General features: G+C 63.5%; 1 protein-coding gene across 1 annotated transcript; it reads right to left on the bottom strand.

Moving 5' to 3' along the window:
- Positions 1–15,101: 15,101 nt before the first annotated feature.
- Positions 15,102–19,124, bottom strand: IRX4 (iroquois homeobox 4). Its single transcript, XM_061129729.1, has 5 exons — positions 19,080–19,124; positions 18,353–18,604; positions 17,421–17,530; positions 16,345–16,673; positions 15,102–15,928 (listed from the first exon to the last, which is right to left on the bottom strand). The coding sequence occupies exons 1-5, from the start codon at positions 19,122–19,124 to the stop codon at positions 15,102–15,104; spliced, it is 1,563 nt and encodes a 520-aa protein (XP_060985712.1).
- Positions 19,125–19,382: the final 258 nt, after the last annotated feature.

Raw genomic sequence — 19,382 nt, 5'->3', positions numbered from 1 at the left:
AGTCCTTGGCGAGTGGGGTGTATTGGGGGCTCCAGATGGGGAGCTGGGGAACGGGCAGGACCTCCTGCTGGCCTGGGCGAGGAGCAGGGCTGTCCATGGAGGTCTGCCCCGAGGCAGGCACTGCCCAGACCTCGCCCACCCACCCAGGTCAGCCCCCAAACACCCTTGTTGGGCACATTCTGGTCAGGTGAGAGGCGAGTGACTGGGAACCTCCTTCTCAAAGGGCAACTGGAGGAAAGTGGGCTTTCGCCGTGATGGCGGTGTCTGGCTGTGGGGGGCAGCCTCCGTGGGACCCCGAGACGCTCCCTGAGGCCCCAAGATGCGGGGCTGGCTTCTCCTGGAAGAGGCCCAAGGGAGGGCTGACACCCTCGGCGGGCTGCGAGGGCAACCTGACCGGCTGTGGGCTGCGGGTGACTCAGGTCGTGTGTGACTGCAGTGCAGGCTGGCCTGAGGGAAGCAGGCTGCCTTCTTCCAGGCCTCAGGAGGGTGCTTGGGGCGTCTGATTGCACACTGTGGACGGACCTTCCCACTGCCCGAGAGTCCGCAGCTCTGACTCCTCGGCCCTGGGGGCCACTGGCCAGTCTGCCCGGGATTTAATCAGAGCCTGCAGAGGCCCCTCTTCCTCCATGTCGGGTCTCCTGTGAAGCTGTCCCAGAGGGCCTCCTGGCAGGGGAAGGAGTTGGGGTGGAGGGTGTGTGCAGCTGTGAGGAGAAGCACTTTCTCTGCACCTGTGAGATGTCTTGAGATGAGGCAAGGGGCAGCCCCGTCTTCCTCTGCAGGACATGCTGGTGGCCACCCTCAGCGAGCTGCTCCGGGGCTGTGGGGTGGGCTCGCCCCCCTGGGAAAGCATGGGGGCTGCCTCCCCTCTGAGTGCACACCCAGCCCTGCAGAGCTTGCCCTTGGGTCCGCAGGGCAGCTGTATCAGGTCCCTGGTCCTGTGTGTGTGTGTGTGTGTGGCACCCCGGCCCCCGGGGCATGAGGCCACGGGCCACCAGCCCTCCTGCTCGGAGCCCGTAAATCGCTCCTGCAGGGCCCCTGCCCAGACTCAGCACCAGTGTGTAGCTAAATGGTACTATTAGTGCAGAGGAAATAAATGGCCATTTCCCTCTGCAGATTACACGTAATTGTGCTTGGGCTGTGTCAACCTCAGGTTTAATTGGTGTGAGGGCTGCGCGGCGTGAAGTACGGGATGTGTAATTTATTTATGCAATAAAATGTGCCGTAACTGAGAGGGGGAAAATAAAGGGAAAAATAATATGTTTCACACCATAATTATACAGCAAAGTTCAAATTAGAAATACTGCTTGGGCCATGCGCTTCCTCTGGGCCAGGGAAGGGAAGGCAGTTCAGATTCTTAGAGGACAGGGTTCTGAGCCGAGTGCCGTGGACAGACGGGGTGGGCCTTGAAACAGAACCCTCTGGCAAGGTGGATGACCTGCACTGGGGTGAGGGGAGGCTCAGGAGAGATGAAAAGCTGGGAGTGTGGGGTCACGTTTACTTCCTTCTGACATAAACACGACTCTCATGAAAACAGTTCCTGAGACAGAAAGACTTCTTCAGAAAGGAAGGAAAAAAAAAGACAAATCACCCCACTCTGGCTCCCTGTTTATCTAAAGCTGTATCGTTAAGCTGGAATTCTCATGATAAGACGCAAGCGAGGAGCAGGGCTGTGAGGTCTGGCTCCGTGAGACATCTCCCGGGCAGAGTTGCTGCCCCCGTCCATAACTTGCCATCTGCAGGCGCCTGGAAGGACCCACGTCCCCATCCCCCAGCCCGGGCCTCTGAGGACTCCGGACGCAGGAATGAGGGGACCCTGGGGGCTCCTACCAGGGCCCTGGGGGGGCCGTCCTGAGGGGCTAACTCACATGGTCCTCGCAGGCTTGCACCCAGACCAGGGCCCCCCCTGCACGGCTGGGTAGCCACCTCCTCGGAGTGGTGCTGCTGCCATGTGTGTGTGAGGGGCTCAGGACGACAGTGCCCAGGGCCTTGGGATGGACAGGACCCAGGGCCCCGTCCCGCCCGAAAGGAATGTTGTAGACCCCTCAGAAGATGGCTGGGGGAGACTTCAGTCCCTGACCCCAGGGCTAGCTGACTCTCTGAGAGTGAGCCCCGCCCGGGCTGGTCCCGAGCAGCGCACCCCCCCTTTCCGTGGGGCCACAGCACCTGCTCAGGACGGTTGTGCCCTCGACGTCCCCCTGGCCCTGCTCCCGGGGAGGCGATGCCGTGGCATTGCGGGCTTTGTAGGTGTGTCCGCCCTGAGCACCCATCGTGGTCCAGAGGGGTCCAACCGCCCTGCAGTGCTGGGCCCAGCAGTCCACCGAGCTCATCCTCATGGGCAGGACACGTGGGACCTGAGACCTTGCAGTCCGAATTTATAGCGGTGCACAGACGCCTGCCGAGGCTTGCTGTCCCCGTGAAGGTCAGCAGACGCCCGCACATCTGGGGTTGGGTGGGAGGGAAGGGTGAGCTGAGGCTAGGGTGAGGGTTTTGGCTTATCTGCTGGGAGTGAAGTGAAGTGAGAGTCACTTAGTCGTGTCTGACTCTTTGCGACCCCATGGACTGTACCTGGAATTCTCCAGGCCAGAATACTGGAGTGGGTAGCCTTTCCTTCCTCCAGGGGACCTTCCCGACTCAGGGATCGAACCCAGGTCTCCTGCATTGCAGGCGGATTCTGCAGCAGCTGAGCCACAGGGAAGCCCGAGAACAGCAAAGTGGGGAGCCCGTCTGCTGGAAGGAGCAGCACTGGCCCCTCAGGAGAGAGGGGCCCCTGTGTGTCCCTGGGTTTCCAGCAGGTACATGGAGAGCCTCCCCCGCCCGGAGCTGGTGCGGGGGTCCTGGAGTCCCCAGCCCACCCCAGTGCCTGTGGAGGGGGCGGGGGCTGCGGGGGCTGGGCGGTGTCTGCAGTGATACTCACTCTACACCTGGGGAGCCTGGCGCGGGAGGTGGGTGGGCGCCTCCTGGGTGCCCTCAAAAGTCGCCTGTGTCCCTCTGCGGGCACCTCCCTGGCAGGGGCTCCCAGGCCAGTGCGGACACCCTCACAGGAGGCTGGATGTTTGCTTGGGAAGGGCTCCTTCCCTCTTTCCACCGCCGCGGGGGTGGGGGTTCTGGGTGCATCAGTCCACAGGGTCGCACAGGCTGCCAGCTGGAAGACCGCGGGTGGGCACCGACAGGCACCTGCTGGCGCTTCCCTTCCGCCCAGTTTCTCCTCCTGCCCCCTCCCTGCCCCACCCGGCCTGTCTGTGAGGCTCCTACCCAAGGACAGACTCTGCGAGCCGCCTCAGCCTTCAGGGACCCAGACGGGACATCTGCGCCCAGAGCAGCCCCAGGAGGCAGAGAGGGCGGCTCAGAGCTGGAGCGCCACGGGGTGGGGGGCGCACTGCTGGGAGGGCGGGGTCCCTCAGTGTGCAGGGGGGAGTGGGAGCGGTCCCTCTATGGGAGGGGGAGTGGGCGGGGTCTCTGGGGCAGGGGGGAGTGGGTGGGGTCCCTCTATGTAGGGGGGGAGTGGGTGGGTGCAAGGAGGGGAGGTGTAGTGGGGAGTCCCTGTCTATCAGGGTGTCATGGACGGGAGTCCTCAGAGCGGCAACATCCCCAAGGAGTGGAGGCAGGGAGGAGGTGCAGGGTGCCCGAGAAGGAGGCGGCCCGGGGATCCCGGGGTGGTGGACGGAGGCCTTGGCTGGCTGCAGGGACCCTGGGGAAGGCAGTCCGGGTCAGGTCAGCCAACGCCCCTGAAGACAAGCTGTAGTCAGAGCCTCCTGGAGACCGAGAGGCAACCCAAGCGACCAAGTGTGACTTGACCTTTCCCTGGCGTGGGACACGCGGCGAGGGGAGCTGCAGGAGCCCTCCCGCAGCGGCGCCCTGGGTCCACGGCCCCCCCAAGGGCAGGAAGACGGCCACCATGGACCCTGCCTGGCGCCCCACCCGAGGCATCACGTCTTCAGGTAGCCTGTCCTGGCCGAAGCCCTGAAACCACACCGGCTGCTCAAGAAAGTAAGTCAGAAGCACCACCGCTGGATTCCAACACCGCTCGGACCATCAGGGCCACTTCGGTGTCCTGAAGAGCCCACGGGGCTGGCCCCGCCGCACGCCCAGGCGGCCAGGCTGCTGGGCCTTGGCAGGGGCCGCGGTGAAGGTCAGGGTCAGGCAGACGCCGTGGGATTCCCACGGGAGGAGATGCAGTCACTTGGGGCTCCTCCTGACCCTGGACGGTGGGAGAGGGGCCTGCCACGGGGGAGAGGGTAGCTGGGTCTGCCTGCAGCCGGCACGAGGAGCCCAGAGGATGCACTGTGTCTTGTTCCCGCCCCCCTCCCCTGGGGAGAGCAGAGAGGGCTGCACGCCCGACGGGTGGGCAAGTCCTAGGAGACCGGCCAGGGTCAATTTTCCTGATCGCCAGGGAGAATTGCAAAGATGCGCATAAAAAAACAGCGAGTAAACTCTACGCAGATTCTGCTCCAAGGGAGGGCATCACGCATCGTTTTCCTTGTTTTGGACGCCTGTGTCCTCCTGGCTCCCAGCAGAGGCGTCCGCAGCGACCACCCGAGACAGGAGGAATGGCCGCTGCCCAGGGCTGGACGTTATTGCTGGACGTGGGTCACTGCTGAGCCTGCCCCTCGGCCAGGAGTGGGAAGGGACGAGGGCGGGGCCGGGGGACGTGGGCGGGGCCGGGGCGTTGAGCAGGTAGTGCTTCCAACACAGAAGCCTATCAGGGAGGTCGTGTGGGCAGGGTCACTCGGCAGTCTGACCACTGCAGGGGGCTTTGGGCCGTCTGTCCTTGGCAGAGCTGGTGAGCTGTCAGTGGGGTGGGGGGGGGGCAGCGAGTGAGGGGCAGTCGCTGTGCTCAGGAGAGCCCACTGCCCCCCCACCCCCGCACTGCCCAGTCCAGCGTCCCCCACTGCCCCCCGTGTGTCCTGGGTTCCCAGGAGTCAGTGTCAATTCTGACCCTCTGTCCTGGTGGCTCAGATGGTAAAGACCCCTCCTGCAAAGCAGGAGATGCAGGTTCAATCCCTGGGTCGGGAAGACCCCCTGGAGAAGGGAACACCCACTCCAGTATTCTGGCCTGGAGAATCCCACGGACAGAGGAGCCTGGTGGGCTCCAGTCCATGGGGTCGAAAACTGATGGACTAACATTTTCACTTTTTTATCGTTTCACTTTTCACCGACCAACTGCCTAGAAGTCCCCAGGAGGCCTGGATGTGTCCTCCCTGGAATGGCCCCTGCAAGGTCCCTTTTGGGAAGGCTGGGGGTAGATTTGCAGTAAAAATTTCTGGTACTGTCCCTTTTATTATAAAAGTTAAGGAAAATTTGAGTTGGTGGGTGTTTGAGTCCTAGGAACGCCAAGATTCACTGATATCATCAAGGATCTCTGTGGGCCAGACGGGTTTGTGGGTGCTACCCACCCGGGTCCCATATCAGCCCTGTTCCTTCTGGCCAAGAGCAGCCCCTGATCCCGGCCCCTCTGGGACCCAACCCCATGGGGTGGGGCCCGGCTGAGGCGGCCTGTCTCTGGTCACTGGTAGCCTGCAGGGAGCAGCCTGGCGGGATCTGGGAGAATGGGGCTCTCACTCCGTCCGTGGCTCTTGACACATCGCGGAAGGATGTTCTCTGGCCAGAGGGTGAACTGCACAGTAAATCCACTCCTGGGGTGTTTCTGGCTCTTTTGGCACTGGGGTTCTTTCCTGCCAGTGCTCTGACCTCATTTCACACCAGCCTCCACCCCGTCCATGTTTCCATTCGCTGGTCACAACCTGGAGCGGCTCTCGGTCTCTTGAACTGATGCCAGGAGTCCAGGACACAACATCAGGCAGCCGCCCCTGGAAATGCGCCCTGAACCTCCACTGCGCGCCTGCCAGCCTGGCCTGGCGCCCTCGGGGCCTATCGGGCATGTTCCCCAGTGACAGCTCTCCCTGGGTACGCGGCTGTCCCCACTGGCTCAAGCGTGCGCCTGATCCTGGGCACCCCCAGGGTTTGAGGCGGGTTCCGGGTTTCCCAGTCACGGCAGGTGATAAGGGACACAGGTTCTTTTGGGAAGGAGGGGGTCCACAAGGGAGGGAGGAGAAATGCCTGGGGTGTTGGGGGACCCAGCCCCGTCCTGCCGTCTTCTGCCCTCCCGGCCCCTCCCAACGCCATGCCTTTCATGTCAGAGGCTGCGCGGGGCTGAGTCCAGCTGCGCCTGGAGCTCGCTGTCCTGCGGCGGGCCCAGCCCTTGTCTCCGGTTTCCAGGAATTGTGACCTTTCTGCTACTGGTGATAAGGGCTTCTTCTGGGCCAGTGCAGACGCTCCGGGCCCTTAGGAGCTCTGGGCGGGGAATGCGGGGCCTGGGGGTCCCCAGCATCCAGTCCCCGTGCTCCAGAGAGCACACAGCCCGCGGGCCATCAGAGCCGCCCCTGCGCAGGCACCAGGCTGCCGATGACCGCGGCCGATAGCCAGCAATTACTTTGTTACCTTGAGCGAAAACCAACCGTCACCGCTCCGTTTCCCACGGCAGGAGGGTACCCTTCATCAGATCAGGAATCTGCCTGGACTTCTGTCCCCAGAGGAGGAGGCCCTGGACGGTTATTAGGTGGAGAGCACGCTTCCACGAAGGCGGGAGCTGCTGGGTGTCCCCCCCATCAGCCTGGACGCTGCAGACCTCCCCTCCGTGGCCCAGCCCTGACTTGTAGGCTGTCCCACCCTCCTGTCTCTCCCCGCTGCCACCCGCCACCACCACCTGCTGGAAACCCAGGCTTCCTTTCTGCTTTCCCACCCTCCCGGGAGCATGCTCACCTGGACCCTTCAGGGGCTGGTGGGTGTGAATGGCCGTGCCCCGTGCAGGCTGGGTGGGCAGGGGTTGGGCTCCCCCAGCGTGAGGCTATCTCTGCTTCCTCCTGCTTCCCCGGGGTCGTGCACACAGAAGACCCTCCAGGTGTAACACAGCCCGGCCCGTCAGTTTGGACAAAGCCTTGTTCTGACAAGGACCTGTCTGTTCTAAGACCCCAACACCCTGGAAGAGGCCTGATGCCCCAGCTGGGCCCCGTGTGCTGGGCAAGGTGACAGCTGGTCGGCCTTACACACAGGCTGGGGCTCTGTGGCCCTGAGTGGTGGTGACTGTGGGCCGCACACAGCGCCCAGGTCTGGCAGCTCCCTGCCCCCGCCCTCACTCACCTGCTAAGCTGAGATCCCGGGAGGGTGGCGTCTGGGGCAGCGAACTGCGGCTGCCACTTCACAGGGAGCGCGTTATTCCATCCCCTTTCAGAGCAGCCTTGATGAGGGGGGCCCTGGGCCTTGGATGGTCCTGGTCATCGGTGCTGCCCAGGCCCAGGGCCCATTCTGATGGCAGGTTTGGGTCGGAGGGCTCCACTTCTCCGCTATGGTCACTTCTTGTTTTCTGGCTTGAGTGAGAAGTCAGGCAAGTGTGCAAAATAAAAGCAGAAACAATGTCCAAGAGCAATGCTGTGATGAGAGAGCCTGTATGTGCTTTTCTCCGTGCGTGTTAGTCGCTCAGTCGGGTCTGACTCTCTGCGACCCCGTGGACTGTAGCCCACCAGGCTCCTCTGTCCACGGGATTCTCCAGGCAAGAATACTGGAGTGGGTGCCATGCCCTCCTCCAGGGGCTCTTCCTGACCCAGAGGTCGAACCCAAGTCTCCTGCAGTGGCGGGCGGATTCTTTACCATCTGAGCCACCAGGAAGGGAAAGAAGTGAAAGTCGCTCATCAGTGTCTTTGCAACCCCATGGACTATACACAGTCCCTGGGATTCTCCAGGCCAGAATACTGGAGTGGGTTGTCATGCCATCCTCCAGGGCATCTTCCCAACCTAGGGATCAAACCCAGGTCTCCTGCATTGCAGGCAGATTCTTTACCAGCTGAGCCACAAAGGAAGCCCATGAAGACTGGAGTGGGTAGCCTATCCCTTCTCCAGGGGATCTTCCCGACCCAGTAATCTAACCGGTGTCTCCTGCATTGCAGGTGGATTCTTTACCAACTGAGCCACCAGGGAAGCCCTCGATGTCATGGATAATAACTTATTTTGTACTTGAAACTAGAAGAATAAAATGAAGGGTCTCTGGCTTCCAGAAGCACAGCTAGACAGCTGCTCACACGGACACGCACCCGTCAGCCCTCTCAGCGCCCCCGCAGCCGCCCCTTGTTGGTGAACAACAGAAATGGGTGAAAAGCTGCAACTTCGCTGATAACCCCCGTCAGCCCGTCCCCCTGCCGCAGGCACTGTGGGCGCAGAGCGGTTCAGGAGCCAAGATAAGAGGAAGGACCCAGCTCACGGGGAGGCTGCCTTGTCCTCTCCCAGCAGACCGGCGGTGGGCTCACTGCAGACCCTGGGCTCCGGGGACACAGCCCTGCCTGGGGAGTGGCCTGGCCTCCCGGTCCCCTGAGGCTCAGCCAGGGAGTCCCCTGGTGCTGGGCACTGGGCACTGGGTTATCATCGAGAAGGTGAAAAGTGGGAGCCCTCGCCCACTTTCCACGTTGAGCCCCTGCAGCCCAGAGCAGGTGCGAGCCGTCTGTGCCCCGGGCTCACTTGGCCTCTGTGCTGACCTTGGGCGCTGACCTTGGGTGGCACCCTCACTCCCCAGCCCCCTCCAGCCACCGCATCCCAGCGATGGCCAACTCTGCGGACAGAGGAGAAATGTCCTTGCGGCCAGAGGCCCTGCCTGCCAGGGCTGGGAACTTTCCTGGGCCCCGTGGGCAGGCCTGCCTGGCACAAGCCCGTCCCCGTCCTCTGCAGGCTGGCCGGCGCCCGTGCCCTTGCTCTCCCTGGCTGACTGGGGCAGGCCTCCCACCCCAGTGGCCAGGGGGTCTCCAACATCTCACTGCACACAACCGATTTTCCCTACCCGAGTGCCACGTAGGAAGGTCAGTGTGTGTGCCGAGGCGCTCCAGTCACGTCTGACTCTTTGTGACCCCATGGCCTGTAGCCCGCCAGGCTTCTCTGACCATGGGATTCTGCAGGCAAGAATACTGGAGAGGGTTGTAATTGCTTTCTTCAGGGGGTCTTCCTGACCCAAGGATCAAACCCACGTCTTTTATGTCTCCTGCCTTAGCAGGCAGGTTCTTTTCCACTAGTGCCACCTGGGGAGGTCGGGGTGACCCGTATATTTGGAAGTCTTCCCAGTCTTCGGTGTCCACCTGGCCCTCCAGGACCGTGTGTTCGCAGAGACACCCGGGAGCTGGGTCTCACCCTCGTGGACAGACAGGAGTGTCCACTCGAGACCACAAAGCGGCGGAAGCAGAGGTGAGCCCCCGCCCCCGGAATGGACTCTGAGGACCCAGGACAACGTGTGCGTGCACTTGTGTAGTCCCAGGAGGGTCTGTCCCTGGCCCGGGACACCAGGAGCCACCATCAGGGATGCAGGGACCCACCTGCTTGGCCGACGTAAACGAGGCTCCCGCCCCGCCCGAGCGCTGCGGCAGAGCTGGAGTCACTGCTCAGGCTGATGCTCTGAACCTCAGCTGATGGTCCAGGTTAAGAGTCTCCATCATCAGACTCACTAATCAGGTCCTGTCTGCTGTGTGACCGTGAATGGCAGCCCCCATGTGATGGGTGAGGTCCTGTGATCTGAGTCAGGGTCTGGGGGTCGCATGGCAACTCTTGGGCAGGAGAGTGGCGGTTGGGGCCCCAGGAGTGTGTGTCCAGGGCGATGCCAGGCTCCACAGGCCTGAGCAGCCTGAGGCCGCGGGAGCCTCCACAGACCTGGGTGTGCCTGTGGGCACGTGTGTGAGTGTGCATACCATGTGTGTGCACCTGTGTACTCACATGTGAGCATGTGTGCATGCATGTGCGGGTCCCCTCCATTTGTCTAATCCCAGAAAAGCTCCTAATTCTCCCGGTTCATCTGTGGGTCTCCCTGACACTGGATTCTTTCCTGACGGGTCCCGCTAGGGCCTTGCGGGATGTGAGATCGTCACAGAAGACGACTTTTCCTCCTGCCGCCTTCATTCTGGTGGATTACTGGATATTTTTCTCCAGACTGCACCCAAGCAAGCCAGGAGCCTCTCAGGTCCAAGTGGGAAGCCTGCACCAGCCCTGCCAGAGCAACCTGGGGGCTTCGGGGCCCCAGGGGCAGGCAGCAGGGGTCTAGATGCGGGCCCCACCTCACTCACCGCCCCCCCAGGCTCTCCCCAGTCTGGCCCCCGGTGTCGCGGGCCCAGCCTCCACCCCACTCGTGTCCTGTCCCTGGTTAAAACGGGCACTGCTCCTCTGGGGGCCTGGCCTGGACACTAGCCCTGCTCCAGCCCCACTCTGTCAAATCCACCTCTCACTGGGACCCAAGCCTGGGCCAGGGGAGGGGCCCCTGGTCAGCACAGCCAGGGAGGTGGTGAGCCAGGGACAAGAAGGGGCCTGTGTGGACCCCTGCTCCCCGGGGCTCGGTGACCCACCGCCCTGACCCTGAGCCATCCGCTGGCCCCCGGTGGAGGGAGCTCAGCACCTCTGGTGCCCACTTGCTGCAGCAGAAGCAGAATCATGGCCAAGGCGAGGCCTTGGTGCCCCACGAGGCGCAGGTGAGGGTCCAGGCCCGCGTGGGAACCCCTCCTCTGCCTTGCGCTTGCTCTGGGTGGCCAGCGCCCTCCTGCGCTGTGGCTTCAGCTCAGCTCATCAAGGTTCTTACCCGGTGGGGCTCCTGAGGCTGGATCTCCACCCTTGCTGATCAGACTTGGTCAGACTGGGCGGTGGGGGGCTGCTGAGCCTTCCCTGAGCCCTGGCTGAGGAGACGGGTCTCCCGCCTTGCTTCTCAGACTCCTGAGTGGGCTTGGCTGATGCTGGAGAGCCTTCAGTAAGCTGAAGCTCCAACAGAGAAGCAGGTGTGTGTGTGTGAGGGGGTGTCAGTTGTCTGGTCCCGGGGCTTCAGATAAACCTGCAGGCTTCACCCACAGCCAGAGTCCTCTTGGCACAAGGCACTTTGTCCACAAGTATTTCTTCAGAAAGCTGATGTTGGAAGACACCCCCCAACTAGCTCTAGCCTCCCCCTCCCCCTCCTCCCCTCTCCCTCCTCCCCTCCCCCACCCATCTCCCCACCCCCAAAGACCTGAGCCTGAGGTCAGGAGGCAAGGTCTAGGGGCTTCCTTCCCCGGGCTTTGAGGCTTTCCCACGAGGCCACCCCCAGGGAGGGGACTTTCCTGCTTCATCCAGTCGAGGGAGGGCGGGGTCTGAGCCCAGTCGAGGCTCTCAGGGAAGTGGGCCCTGAGTGCGCAGCAGGGACGTCAGGCTTTGCGGGCCGCCCCCTCGCTTCTCCTCTGGGCTGTCCCCTGCCTTGGAGGCCCGTCCACTGAGGACCAGCCGGCCCCGCACCCCCAGGCCGCCGTGGGCGGGGGTGGCCTCAGTTTCCCTCAGTCTGGCGTCTGCTGCGTTGGGAGAGCGGGCCCTTTGCAGGAGGCCAGCCAAGAATCCTTGCTCCGAGACAGCGTGAGCCTTGGAAGAGCCCACTGCGTCTCCCTCTTCGGTTGTCTTTGGGAAAGAGTGAGACGGACAGATGTGAAGACAGAGAAGAGAGATCGAGAGAGGCGGGAAGGAGGGAAGAGGCAGCGGGGCGCCCAGGCCAAAGCAGCGCAGGCCGGAGCCCGGGGAAGGAGGCGGCATAAATCCCTGCATAATCTCAGGAGAGGACCACTTTAAATCTTAATTGGTTGCCTTTTAAATATCATTTAAGGGCTGGCTTCCCTGCCTCTCACTCTAGTTAAGAAGGTGTCGTGTCAAACTCCATTACCTTGCTGGACGTCTCTGCCTTTAGTTAAAAAAAAAAAAAAAAAGAAAGGAAAGGAAAAGAACAGAGGAAAAAAATGGAGCCATCAGTGGCGGTTGGAGGGTCGATAAAGCTTTTAGATTTGGAGACGTTTTCAGGGAGCCCATTTCCCGCGGCTAAGAGCTGTTAATGGTGCTTAAGGAATTATCTTAGCGGGCCGGCGGGAGGGCAGTATATTTCCCGCGCCTGTTCCCCTGTCGGGGCTGGATATGCCGCTGTCAGATTCGCTTAATGAAAAGTAACGCGCCGCTGATTACAGTTTTATTTGGGCTCTATGTAAAGAGCGCCGTTAATTTAGCGTCCCCTCCTTGGTGTGTTTGAATTCTCCACGCCTGAGCGGCTGAGAGCGTCGGGCCCGCGCCCCTCTGACAGCCTCCCTGGGAGGGAAGCGCGCCCCTCGCCCCACGGACCGCGGCCTCGCCCCGCCGCGCGCGCGCCTAAAAATGCATTCCCGCCCCGCTTGTGCTAGCCCGACCCTGCTCTGAAGATCAGCCAGAGGGCGGGTGAGTGACCCTGCCAGAGTGTACCCCAAAGGTGACGGGTGGGAGTCTGCGTGACGACTCCAGCTTTGGGGCGTCTTTTGGGCGAGTCGCCCCTGGGATGCGGCTGTATCCCGGCTCTCGCTTGATGTCTTTATTTCATACAATTTCTCGGTTTCCAATAAACCTTTCAGGTGAGCCAGTTTCACCACGACCTGAGGGCTCCCGCACGGGTGGTTCTGCGGGGACACGCGGGGCCTCTGCGCCCTGGCGATGCCAGGGGCCTGGGCTCCCTGGGGCGACGGGCTGGGATTGCTGGAGCCGCCTGGGCTGAATCCCGGGAGGGCCCGCTTGGGAAGGAGCCAGAATAGGACCCAGCGGGACCGCTGCGCGCGCACGCGTGCCCCACCGCGCGCGGCCCACAGTCTGGGCCCCGCAGAAGCCCCAGCCTGGGGTTCCTGGGGTTTCTGGCTCCGCAGCCCCTCTCTCGCCGAGCCATGCCTCCTGCGTCTGCGAAACCTTGTTTTCGCTGAAAATGTCTGGCTTTGTCTAAGGCGGGGTGGGGGTGCACATGGCGGCCGCGCATTAAAATTCCTGGCGCCCCAGCCTCGGCCGCAGCATCTCCCCCGAGACTCCACTTTCGCTATTACTGTCAAGTACCCTTGACTCTTTATTTTTGCCCTTTTATCTATTACAACTAATTCGAGTTCTTTTGCCCTTTTCAGTCTAAGACGTGGGCTTTCTGCAAAGCCTCCCCCTGCCAGCGAGCTCTCGGAGCGCGGAGCCTTTAGAAATTGAGGGGTTTACTGTCAAAATGAAAATTTCACTTCAAATTATCTTGGCTGATGCTCGCTCGCCAGGCCGGGGGCTCCCGCCGCAGCCTTTTGACAGACACATCAGCGGCGAGCTTCCGAGTCCGGATAATATCATCCAAGAGAGCGAAAGTCAATACGGTGACAGCGCGCGGGCGGATACAATCCAATTACCGCGGGGCCGGCGGGGCGCAGGGCCCGCGCCCGCGCCCTCGGCTCCAGGCCTGGGGTTCGAGGTCCCGCCAGCAGGGGCCACAGCTCCGGGTGCCCCTCGCCGGTTCCTTCTCCCGGGTGGGACACTCACCCCATCGGGCCCGCTTTCCAGCGCCTCGACCGCCCCGACGTTTCCCAGTTGGCTGGGACCCACGGGGCCCTAGTCCAGTGCACCCAGGCCCCTGCAAAAGAAGGGCCGGGCCTCCTGTGTCTCTCGAAGGCTGCCCGCCGGTCGGCGGGGCGACTCTCGTCTTCAGCTGGCGTCTCTGCGGCTGTCAGTCTGTCCGCCCACGGACCAAGGGCCACCATCTCTTTACCGAAGCACGATCGGGCCGCTGCCCCCTCGCAGGCTCCTGTCTGGCAGTCCGTCCTTCCTCTGGGCACCTGGGACAGCTGTGAGGGCCGGGGGAGCCTTAGACAAGAAAGCTGGCAGGCGAGGGCCAGCGCTGAATCCACTGCGAGCTCCTCTGGTGTCTTCGAGGGCCGCTTGCGCGACGTGGGGAGGAGGAGCTGGGTGGGGTGATGGGGGGGGGCAGAAGCCTGCGGGGGGCAGGGAACTCCGCAGAGTCCACCTCGGGGAGGAAGCCAGCGATTTCCCTCCAGATCCGAGCTGCAAGACCGCTGGCGAACCGGGGTCCGCTGGGTGGGGTGGGGTGGGGCAACCGAGTTTCTGAGCGAAGCCTGGGGTCTGCAAGGACCTAGATGAGGCAGGGAAGGCCCACGTTTCCCCACCCCGCTCCCGGGGGCCTTCCTTTGAGTCCTGCCTGGGGTCTTCCGTCTACTTAGCTCATCCCTCTCTCGCACCGGCGCTGCAGGCTTTGCCGATGGCGGAGGCTGAGAGCATAGGGGCGGGGGGCGGGTCCCCCATCCCCGCCTCCTGAGTCCCGCCTTGACCCCCCCCCCCCCCCCCCCCCCCGCCCCATCCCCTCCCCGGCGGAGTTCGGAGGCCCCAAGGCCGCGGGAGGCAGCTTATTCCGCTCAGGAGGGGCTGAGGGCAGTGGCGGCCGCACACCCCTCCCCCATCAGGGCACAGTGCCAGGCAATTTGGAAGTTTAACAGTTTTTCTAATCTAGCCAAAAAAACTTTTACTTTCTCAAAATTCTGGGGTCTGGCACTGGAGGAGAGTTGAAAAGTTTGGGGTCTCTCATCACCTTCTAATCGGAAACACTGCAGAATCCTGAGTTTAGTGTGACTGTTTTTTAAAACAATGGCTTCACTTTCGGTCTTGGGCTCTGTAAGCCTCCCGCTGCTGCCCTCGGGGATGGGGTGATGGGCAACTTCTCTCTCACGTTTCCAAATCGCTGGGTTTCACACGTGCTCCTTTTGCAATGCAAACACCATCACTCGGTTTTATTGGTTTTGTTATATCAGCCTCTGAAGCAGGCAATTATTGGTGTGAACATACATTAAAAAAACAATTTTATCGGGTTAAGAGTGTGCAACAGTGTAAACTCGGTGAAGGGCTGTTGGTGAGAAGTATGTGCTGAGGATAAAACCGGAAGGTCAGCAGGCTGAGGAGTCTTCACGAGCAACAGCGGCAGGCCTCAAACCCAGAGGGGACAGCAACACAAACGGGCCTCGAACGACGCGTCTTCGCATGTAAACTTTTGGACGTAAACTTTATGCTTCAGGGTGTCTCCCTGCTGCTCTGAGAGCAGCCCTGTCCGGCCGGGTCCCTCGGTTGGGGAGGGCCCGGCCGACTCCTGTCCGTGGCCCGGGAGCTCCAGTTCAGAAGCTCCCTCCGGGGAGGGCTGGCGGCCTGAGCTGCGCCGCACTCTCGCTTCGCTTTGGACACTCGGTAAAAACAGGGTAGGCCACGTTCGCGCCTGCGGCCTGAGCGCCGGCTCTCTCCTCGCCCGAGCGCCCAGCCCTTTAGGCGCAGAAGGGCTTGCCGCCGGCTTTGGGCAAGGCCAGCAGGTCCTTGGCTGCGCCGGCGGCAGGGGCGTCGGGAGGCGCGGCGGGCGGGAAGGGGCGTGCCAGGGGCGTGGTCAGCACGTTGGCGCCCGCCCCCAGCGAGCGGCCCAGCGGCCCCCGGTCCAGGAGCGCGCTCTTGGCTGTGGCCCAGGCCTGGTTCAAAGTGCTGTGCCTGAGGATGGGGTCGTGGAAGACCCCGTCTACCCAGTTTCTGAGACTGGTTACCGGGGAGTCCTGGTGCCTATCCAGGGCCCCGGCGGGGGCCGCGGGCGAGGAGGAGGCGGGTGCCGAGGAGGGGGCGGCCGGGCCCGCGGGGGGGCCTTGGCGCTTGAGCATGCATGAGGGAAACTCAGTCTGGCTGAAGGCGGTGGCGGCGGCCGCGGTGGCCGTGTGTGCCAGGGACCAGATGCGCGGCTTAGCCTCGAGGCCACCCGACGCCCCAGCGGGAGCGAAGCCCAGCTTGGACTCGCAGGCCTGCGGGCCGCCCCCCGTGCCCGCGCCCGCCGGCTGCTCCGGCCCGGCCGCCGCACTCCGGAGACAGCTCCGGGCCCTCTCCAGGTCTTGGTCCAGAGCGGCCCCGCCCCCCGCGGCCAGGGGCATCCGGAGGGCGCCCGGAGCCTCCTTCCCCGGGGCGCTGGTCCCTTCTGGCCCGGTGGGGATGCGATCCAGGCCACCGTCCAGGGGCTGGAAGGGAGGCTTCAGCTCGCACTCTGGGGGTTCTCCCTCCAGGGGGTCAAAGTCCTCCAAGTCGCTGAGCTCCAGGTCCTTGCCTTTGCCGATGGGCTCTGCCAGCAGAGAAAGAATGACCAGTGAAGGGAGAGGGGGTGGCGGTTAGCCGAACCCGGTACCTTCCTTCCCGGTTCTGAGCGAACGGTTAGGGGCCACTTTGGAGCAAGGAAAAGCGTGTGCGCATTTCCTCTAGCTCCCATCTCCTCCAGGCGCCTGGTCCCCAGAACAGGGACCAATCTGATTCCGGCCTCCTACCAAACAGGGTGATTTTGGATCTCTACGGGTGCTCCCAGCTCACTGCTCGGGTCCCCTGGCTCACACGGCCTTCCTTCCTCGGGGCCAGGGCACTCATTCGCAGCTTAGGCCCAGGGGCTTGCCTTATCCCACGCCTTTAGAGGTCCAAGAACCCGCGAGAAAGCGCAGGGAGGCCCCGCCCTGAGACCAGGCCCCACACCGCCAGCTTCCCAGGTACCTTCAGCCTTGGTGCTCTTGAGGGGCTGCCCCCGGCCTTCCTCCTCGACCCCTTCTTCCTCCTCGCCCTCGGCATAGGGCCGTTTCTCATCTGCGCACTTGTTCCTCGGAGGCCACGTCATCTTGTTTTCCTTCTTGAGGCGCCGGCGCGCGTTGGCGAACCAGGTGGAGACCTGCGTGAGGGTCATCTTGGTGATGATGGCCAGCATGATCTTCTCGCCCTTGGTGGGGTAGGGGTTCTTGCGGTGCTCCTGCAGCCAGGCCTTGAGCGTGCTGGTGGTCTCGCGCGTGGCGTTCTTCCGCCGCGTGCCGCTGTCCACGGTCCCGTACCTGGGGACAGGCTGGGCAATGGGGCGCCGGCAGCGGCCCCCGCACCGCGGGCGGCGGCCAGGGCCAAGCCCACGTGGCTTTCAGTCCCGGTCGTGGGGGGGTGGGTTGGGTTGTGTGTTTATGGTGGTATGGGTTTTACCCAGGTGCGCGCTGCCTTTTAATGTTTACATTTGATTAAACTTATATGAAGTCAGAGAGGTCCCAGTGGGTGGGGGAGAAGCAGGGCGCAAGGCCAGCCAGGTCTTTGTCACCCTACAGACACCCATGTCTCTGCGAGGTCCTTTATTGGGCCCCTTTGATCCTGAAACCAGGAAAGCACATCGCAGGGACTCGAAAAACCCAATGGCGCACCACCCGTGGCAGAAATGGGCCCGAGCGCCTGTGGGGACATAGTGCCCTCAGGTTCTACGTGCGAGGTCTGCAGTTACAGGTGTCTGTCGCTCCACGAAGGCCTGCCGTCTGCTGGTGCGCAAGGGTACCTCTGTAGGGGCGGTGGGCTGGGCTGGGACACACCGCACAGGCTGAGTCTCTCCGGGTGGGGGAGGCAGCCGAAGTTTGGGCTTTGAGAGTCGGAAAGACGGCGTGGGTGCCGCGGGGAGCCGGCGGTACGGGCTCGCTAGGAGGCGGGTGCGCCCAACCCCGGGTCAGCTGGAGCTTGACCCTGGGAAGGCCGCTCGCTCAGTCGCCCAAACTTTCAGAAGGGGCGTGGCGCGGGGGTCGGGGGTCGCGGGTGGGGGTGGCCCTCACCTGTCATACGGGTACTGGCCCAGCGCCGGCTCGTACGGGTAGTAGGCGGCGGCAGCGGGAGCGAGGCCCGCATGTGCGGATCCCGGTGCGTCTTTGGCGTCGAAGCTGTTCTGTAGGAGCCGGTGAGCCTGGGGTCGGAGCATCTTCCGGGTTGCGACCCAGCTCGACCCCTCCCCTAGGAACGCTGGCTCCGGCGGGCTTCCCGCAGACCCCTGGGCAGCCGCCATCTCGCCCCCACCCCCAGCCGCCTGGCCTAGTCCCAGGCTGCCCTTGAGGGCCCAGGCAGCGCGAAGGAGCCCCAAGATGTGGAGTGAGGAGGAGCAGAGTTGGGGTGTTAGGGAATGAGAGCGGGAAAGGAGGACGGAGACGGGGAGGGGGGAGAGGAGGAGAGGGGGGATGGAGAGGGGGAGAGGGGGAGGGAGAGGGGGAGAGGGGGAGGGGGGAAGAGGGGAGGGGGGAAGAGGGGAGGGGGGATGGAGAGAGGGGAAGAGGCTGGGGGCCGGAGCGACTGGGCGTTAGGAGAGGAGGGGCTGGGCGGGGGCGCAGGGCGAAGGGAGGGTGGAAGTGGGGAGGAGCCCAGCGCGGAGAAGGGGGGTTAGGGGACCGGGTGGGGGACAGGCCCGAGCGAGCTGCGACAGAACCACATATCTGATCCCAACTCAATCGCGAGCAGACAGAAAACAATACGCACATTCAATACAAGGCCCTACTCGCCAGAATCCCCCAACCGTGGGGCTGCTGCGCCCTGAAGGACCAGGCCTGAAGGCTAGGGTTAGGGTAGGGTGGGGCGTGCCTCTCCCACCTCCCACAGCCCGGGCTCCAGGGGACTCGCCCCTCGCGTCCCGAGTTTGGGGAAAGTGAGTTTGGCAAATCGGGCGGTAGGGGCCAGCTTGGCAGCAAGAAGGATTGCGAGGCACCCCCACTCCCCTTACCAGCGAGTAGAAGGCGGACGCTTCGGAACCGTAGGTCACGTAGTTGCCGTAGCCCTGCGAGCCGCCGTAGGGGCCCCCGTAGACGCCGAGCGCCGCGGCTGAGTTGAGCTCGTGGCGCGCAGTAGCCAGCAGCCGGCTCTCATAGACGGGGCAGTAGACGGGCGCTTGGGCCGAGGCGGCTGGCCCGGAGTCGGCCAGCGTGCGGCCGCCGGACTCGCAGCACGTGCTCAGGGAGTTGGTGGTCATCAGGAACTGGCGGAGAGAGCAGCGAGGGGGGGGGCGGACTCCAGGTGAGTCCCTGGGCCTGCGTCCGCCCCACGCACAGCCGCGGGCGCGCGCACTCCGTGTCCTTCGGCGCCGCCACCGTCGGCGCGGGTCTGCGCGCCCCTTTCCAGGACGCAGGTGCGCCCTGTTTCCTCCTCCAGCCACGTGGGGCCCAGCGCCTCCCGGCCGGAATGTTCACACCCGCCCCCCGCCCCGGGGAGTTTCCAAGGCCTCAGCGCGCACGCCCTCGGGTGCCACCTCTCCTGGGTCCCCAGGCTCCCCGGGGCACAGTCTCAGAGCCCGGGAAGGGGTGGGGGACAAACAAAAGCGGGAAATGGGGGCCCTGCCAATCGGGGTTCCTCCGGCCTCTGCCCGCCCCAGGGTGGGTCGCGAGGGGTGCGCGGCACAGGCCCCGCTCGCTGGGAGGTGACAGCCAGTGGCTGGTCTAGCGGGGCCCCCTTACCTGGGGTGCCGAGGAGTAGGGGTACCCAAACTGCGGGTAGGACATGGCGGGCCCGGGGCCGGCGGGCGGGGCCGGCAGGGTCCTGAGCGAGGGGGCCGGCGCGGCGCGGCCACTGCTCGGGGGCCGCGGGCTTCTAGACACTGGGAGGGCGAAGCAGAAGAGCTGGTTAATTCAGCCACAAGCTCGGTAAACTTTTCTAAGTGGAGAGGAAAGTGAGCCGCGGCGATCCTCTCAGCTTCACAGTCCGGAGCCTGGAGGGGACACTGGGACCGACCGGCCTCGCAGCGGCGACACAAATACATA

This window comes from Dama dama, chromosome 25 (assembly GCF_033118175.1).
Source record: "Dama dama isolate Ldn47 chromosome 25, ASM3311817v1, whole genome shotgun sequence".
NCBI lineage: Eukaryota > Metazoa > Chordata > Mammalia > Artiodactyla > Cervidae > Dama > Dama dama.
The sequence above is the reverse complement of the archived record's forward strand: the minus strand, read 5'-3'. Positions and strand labels throughout refer to the sequence as shown.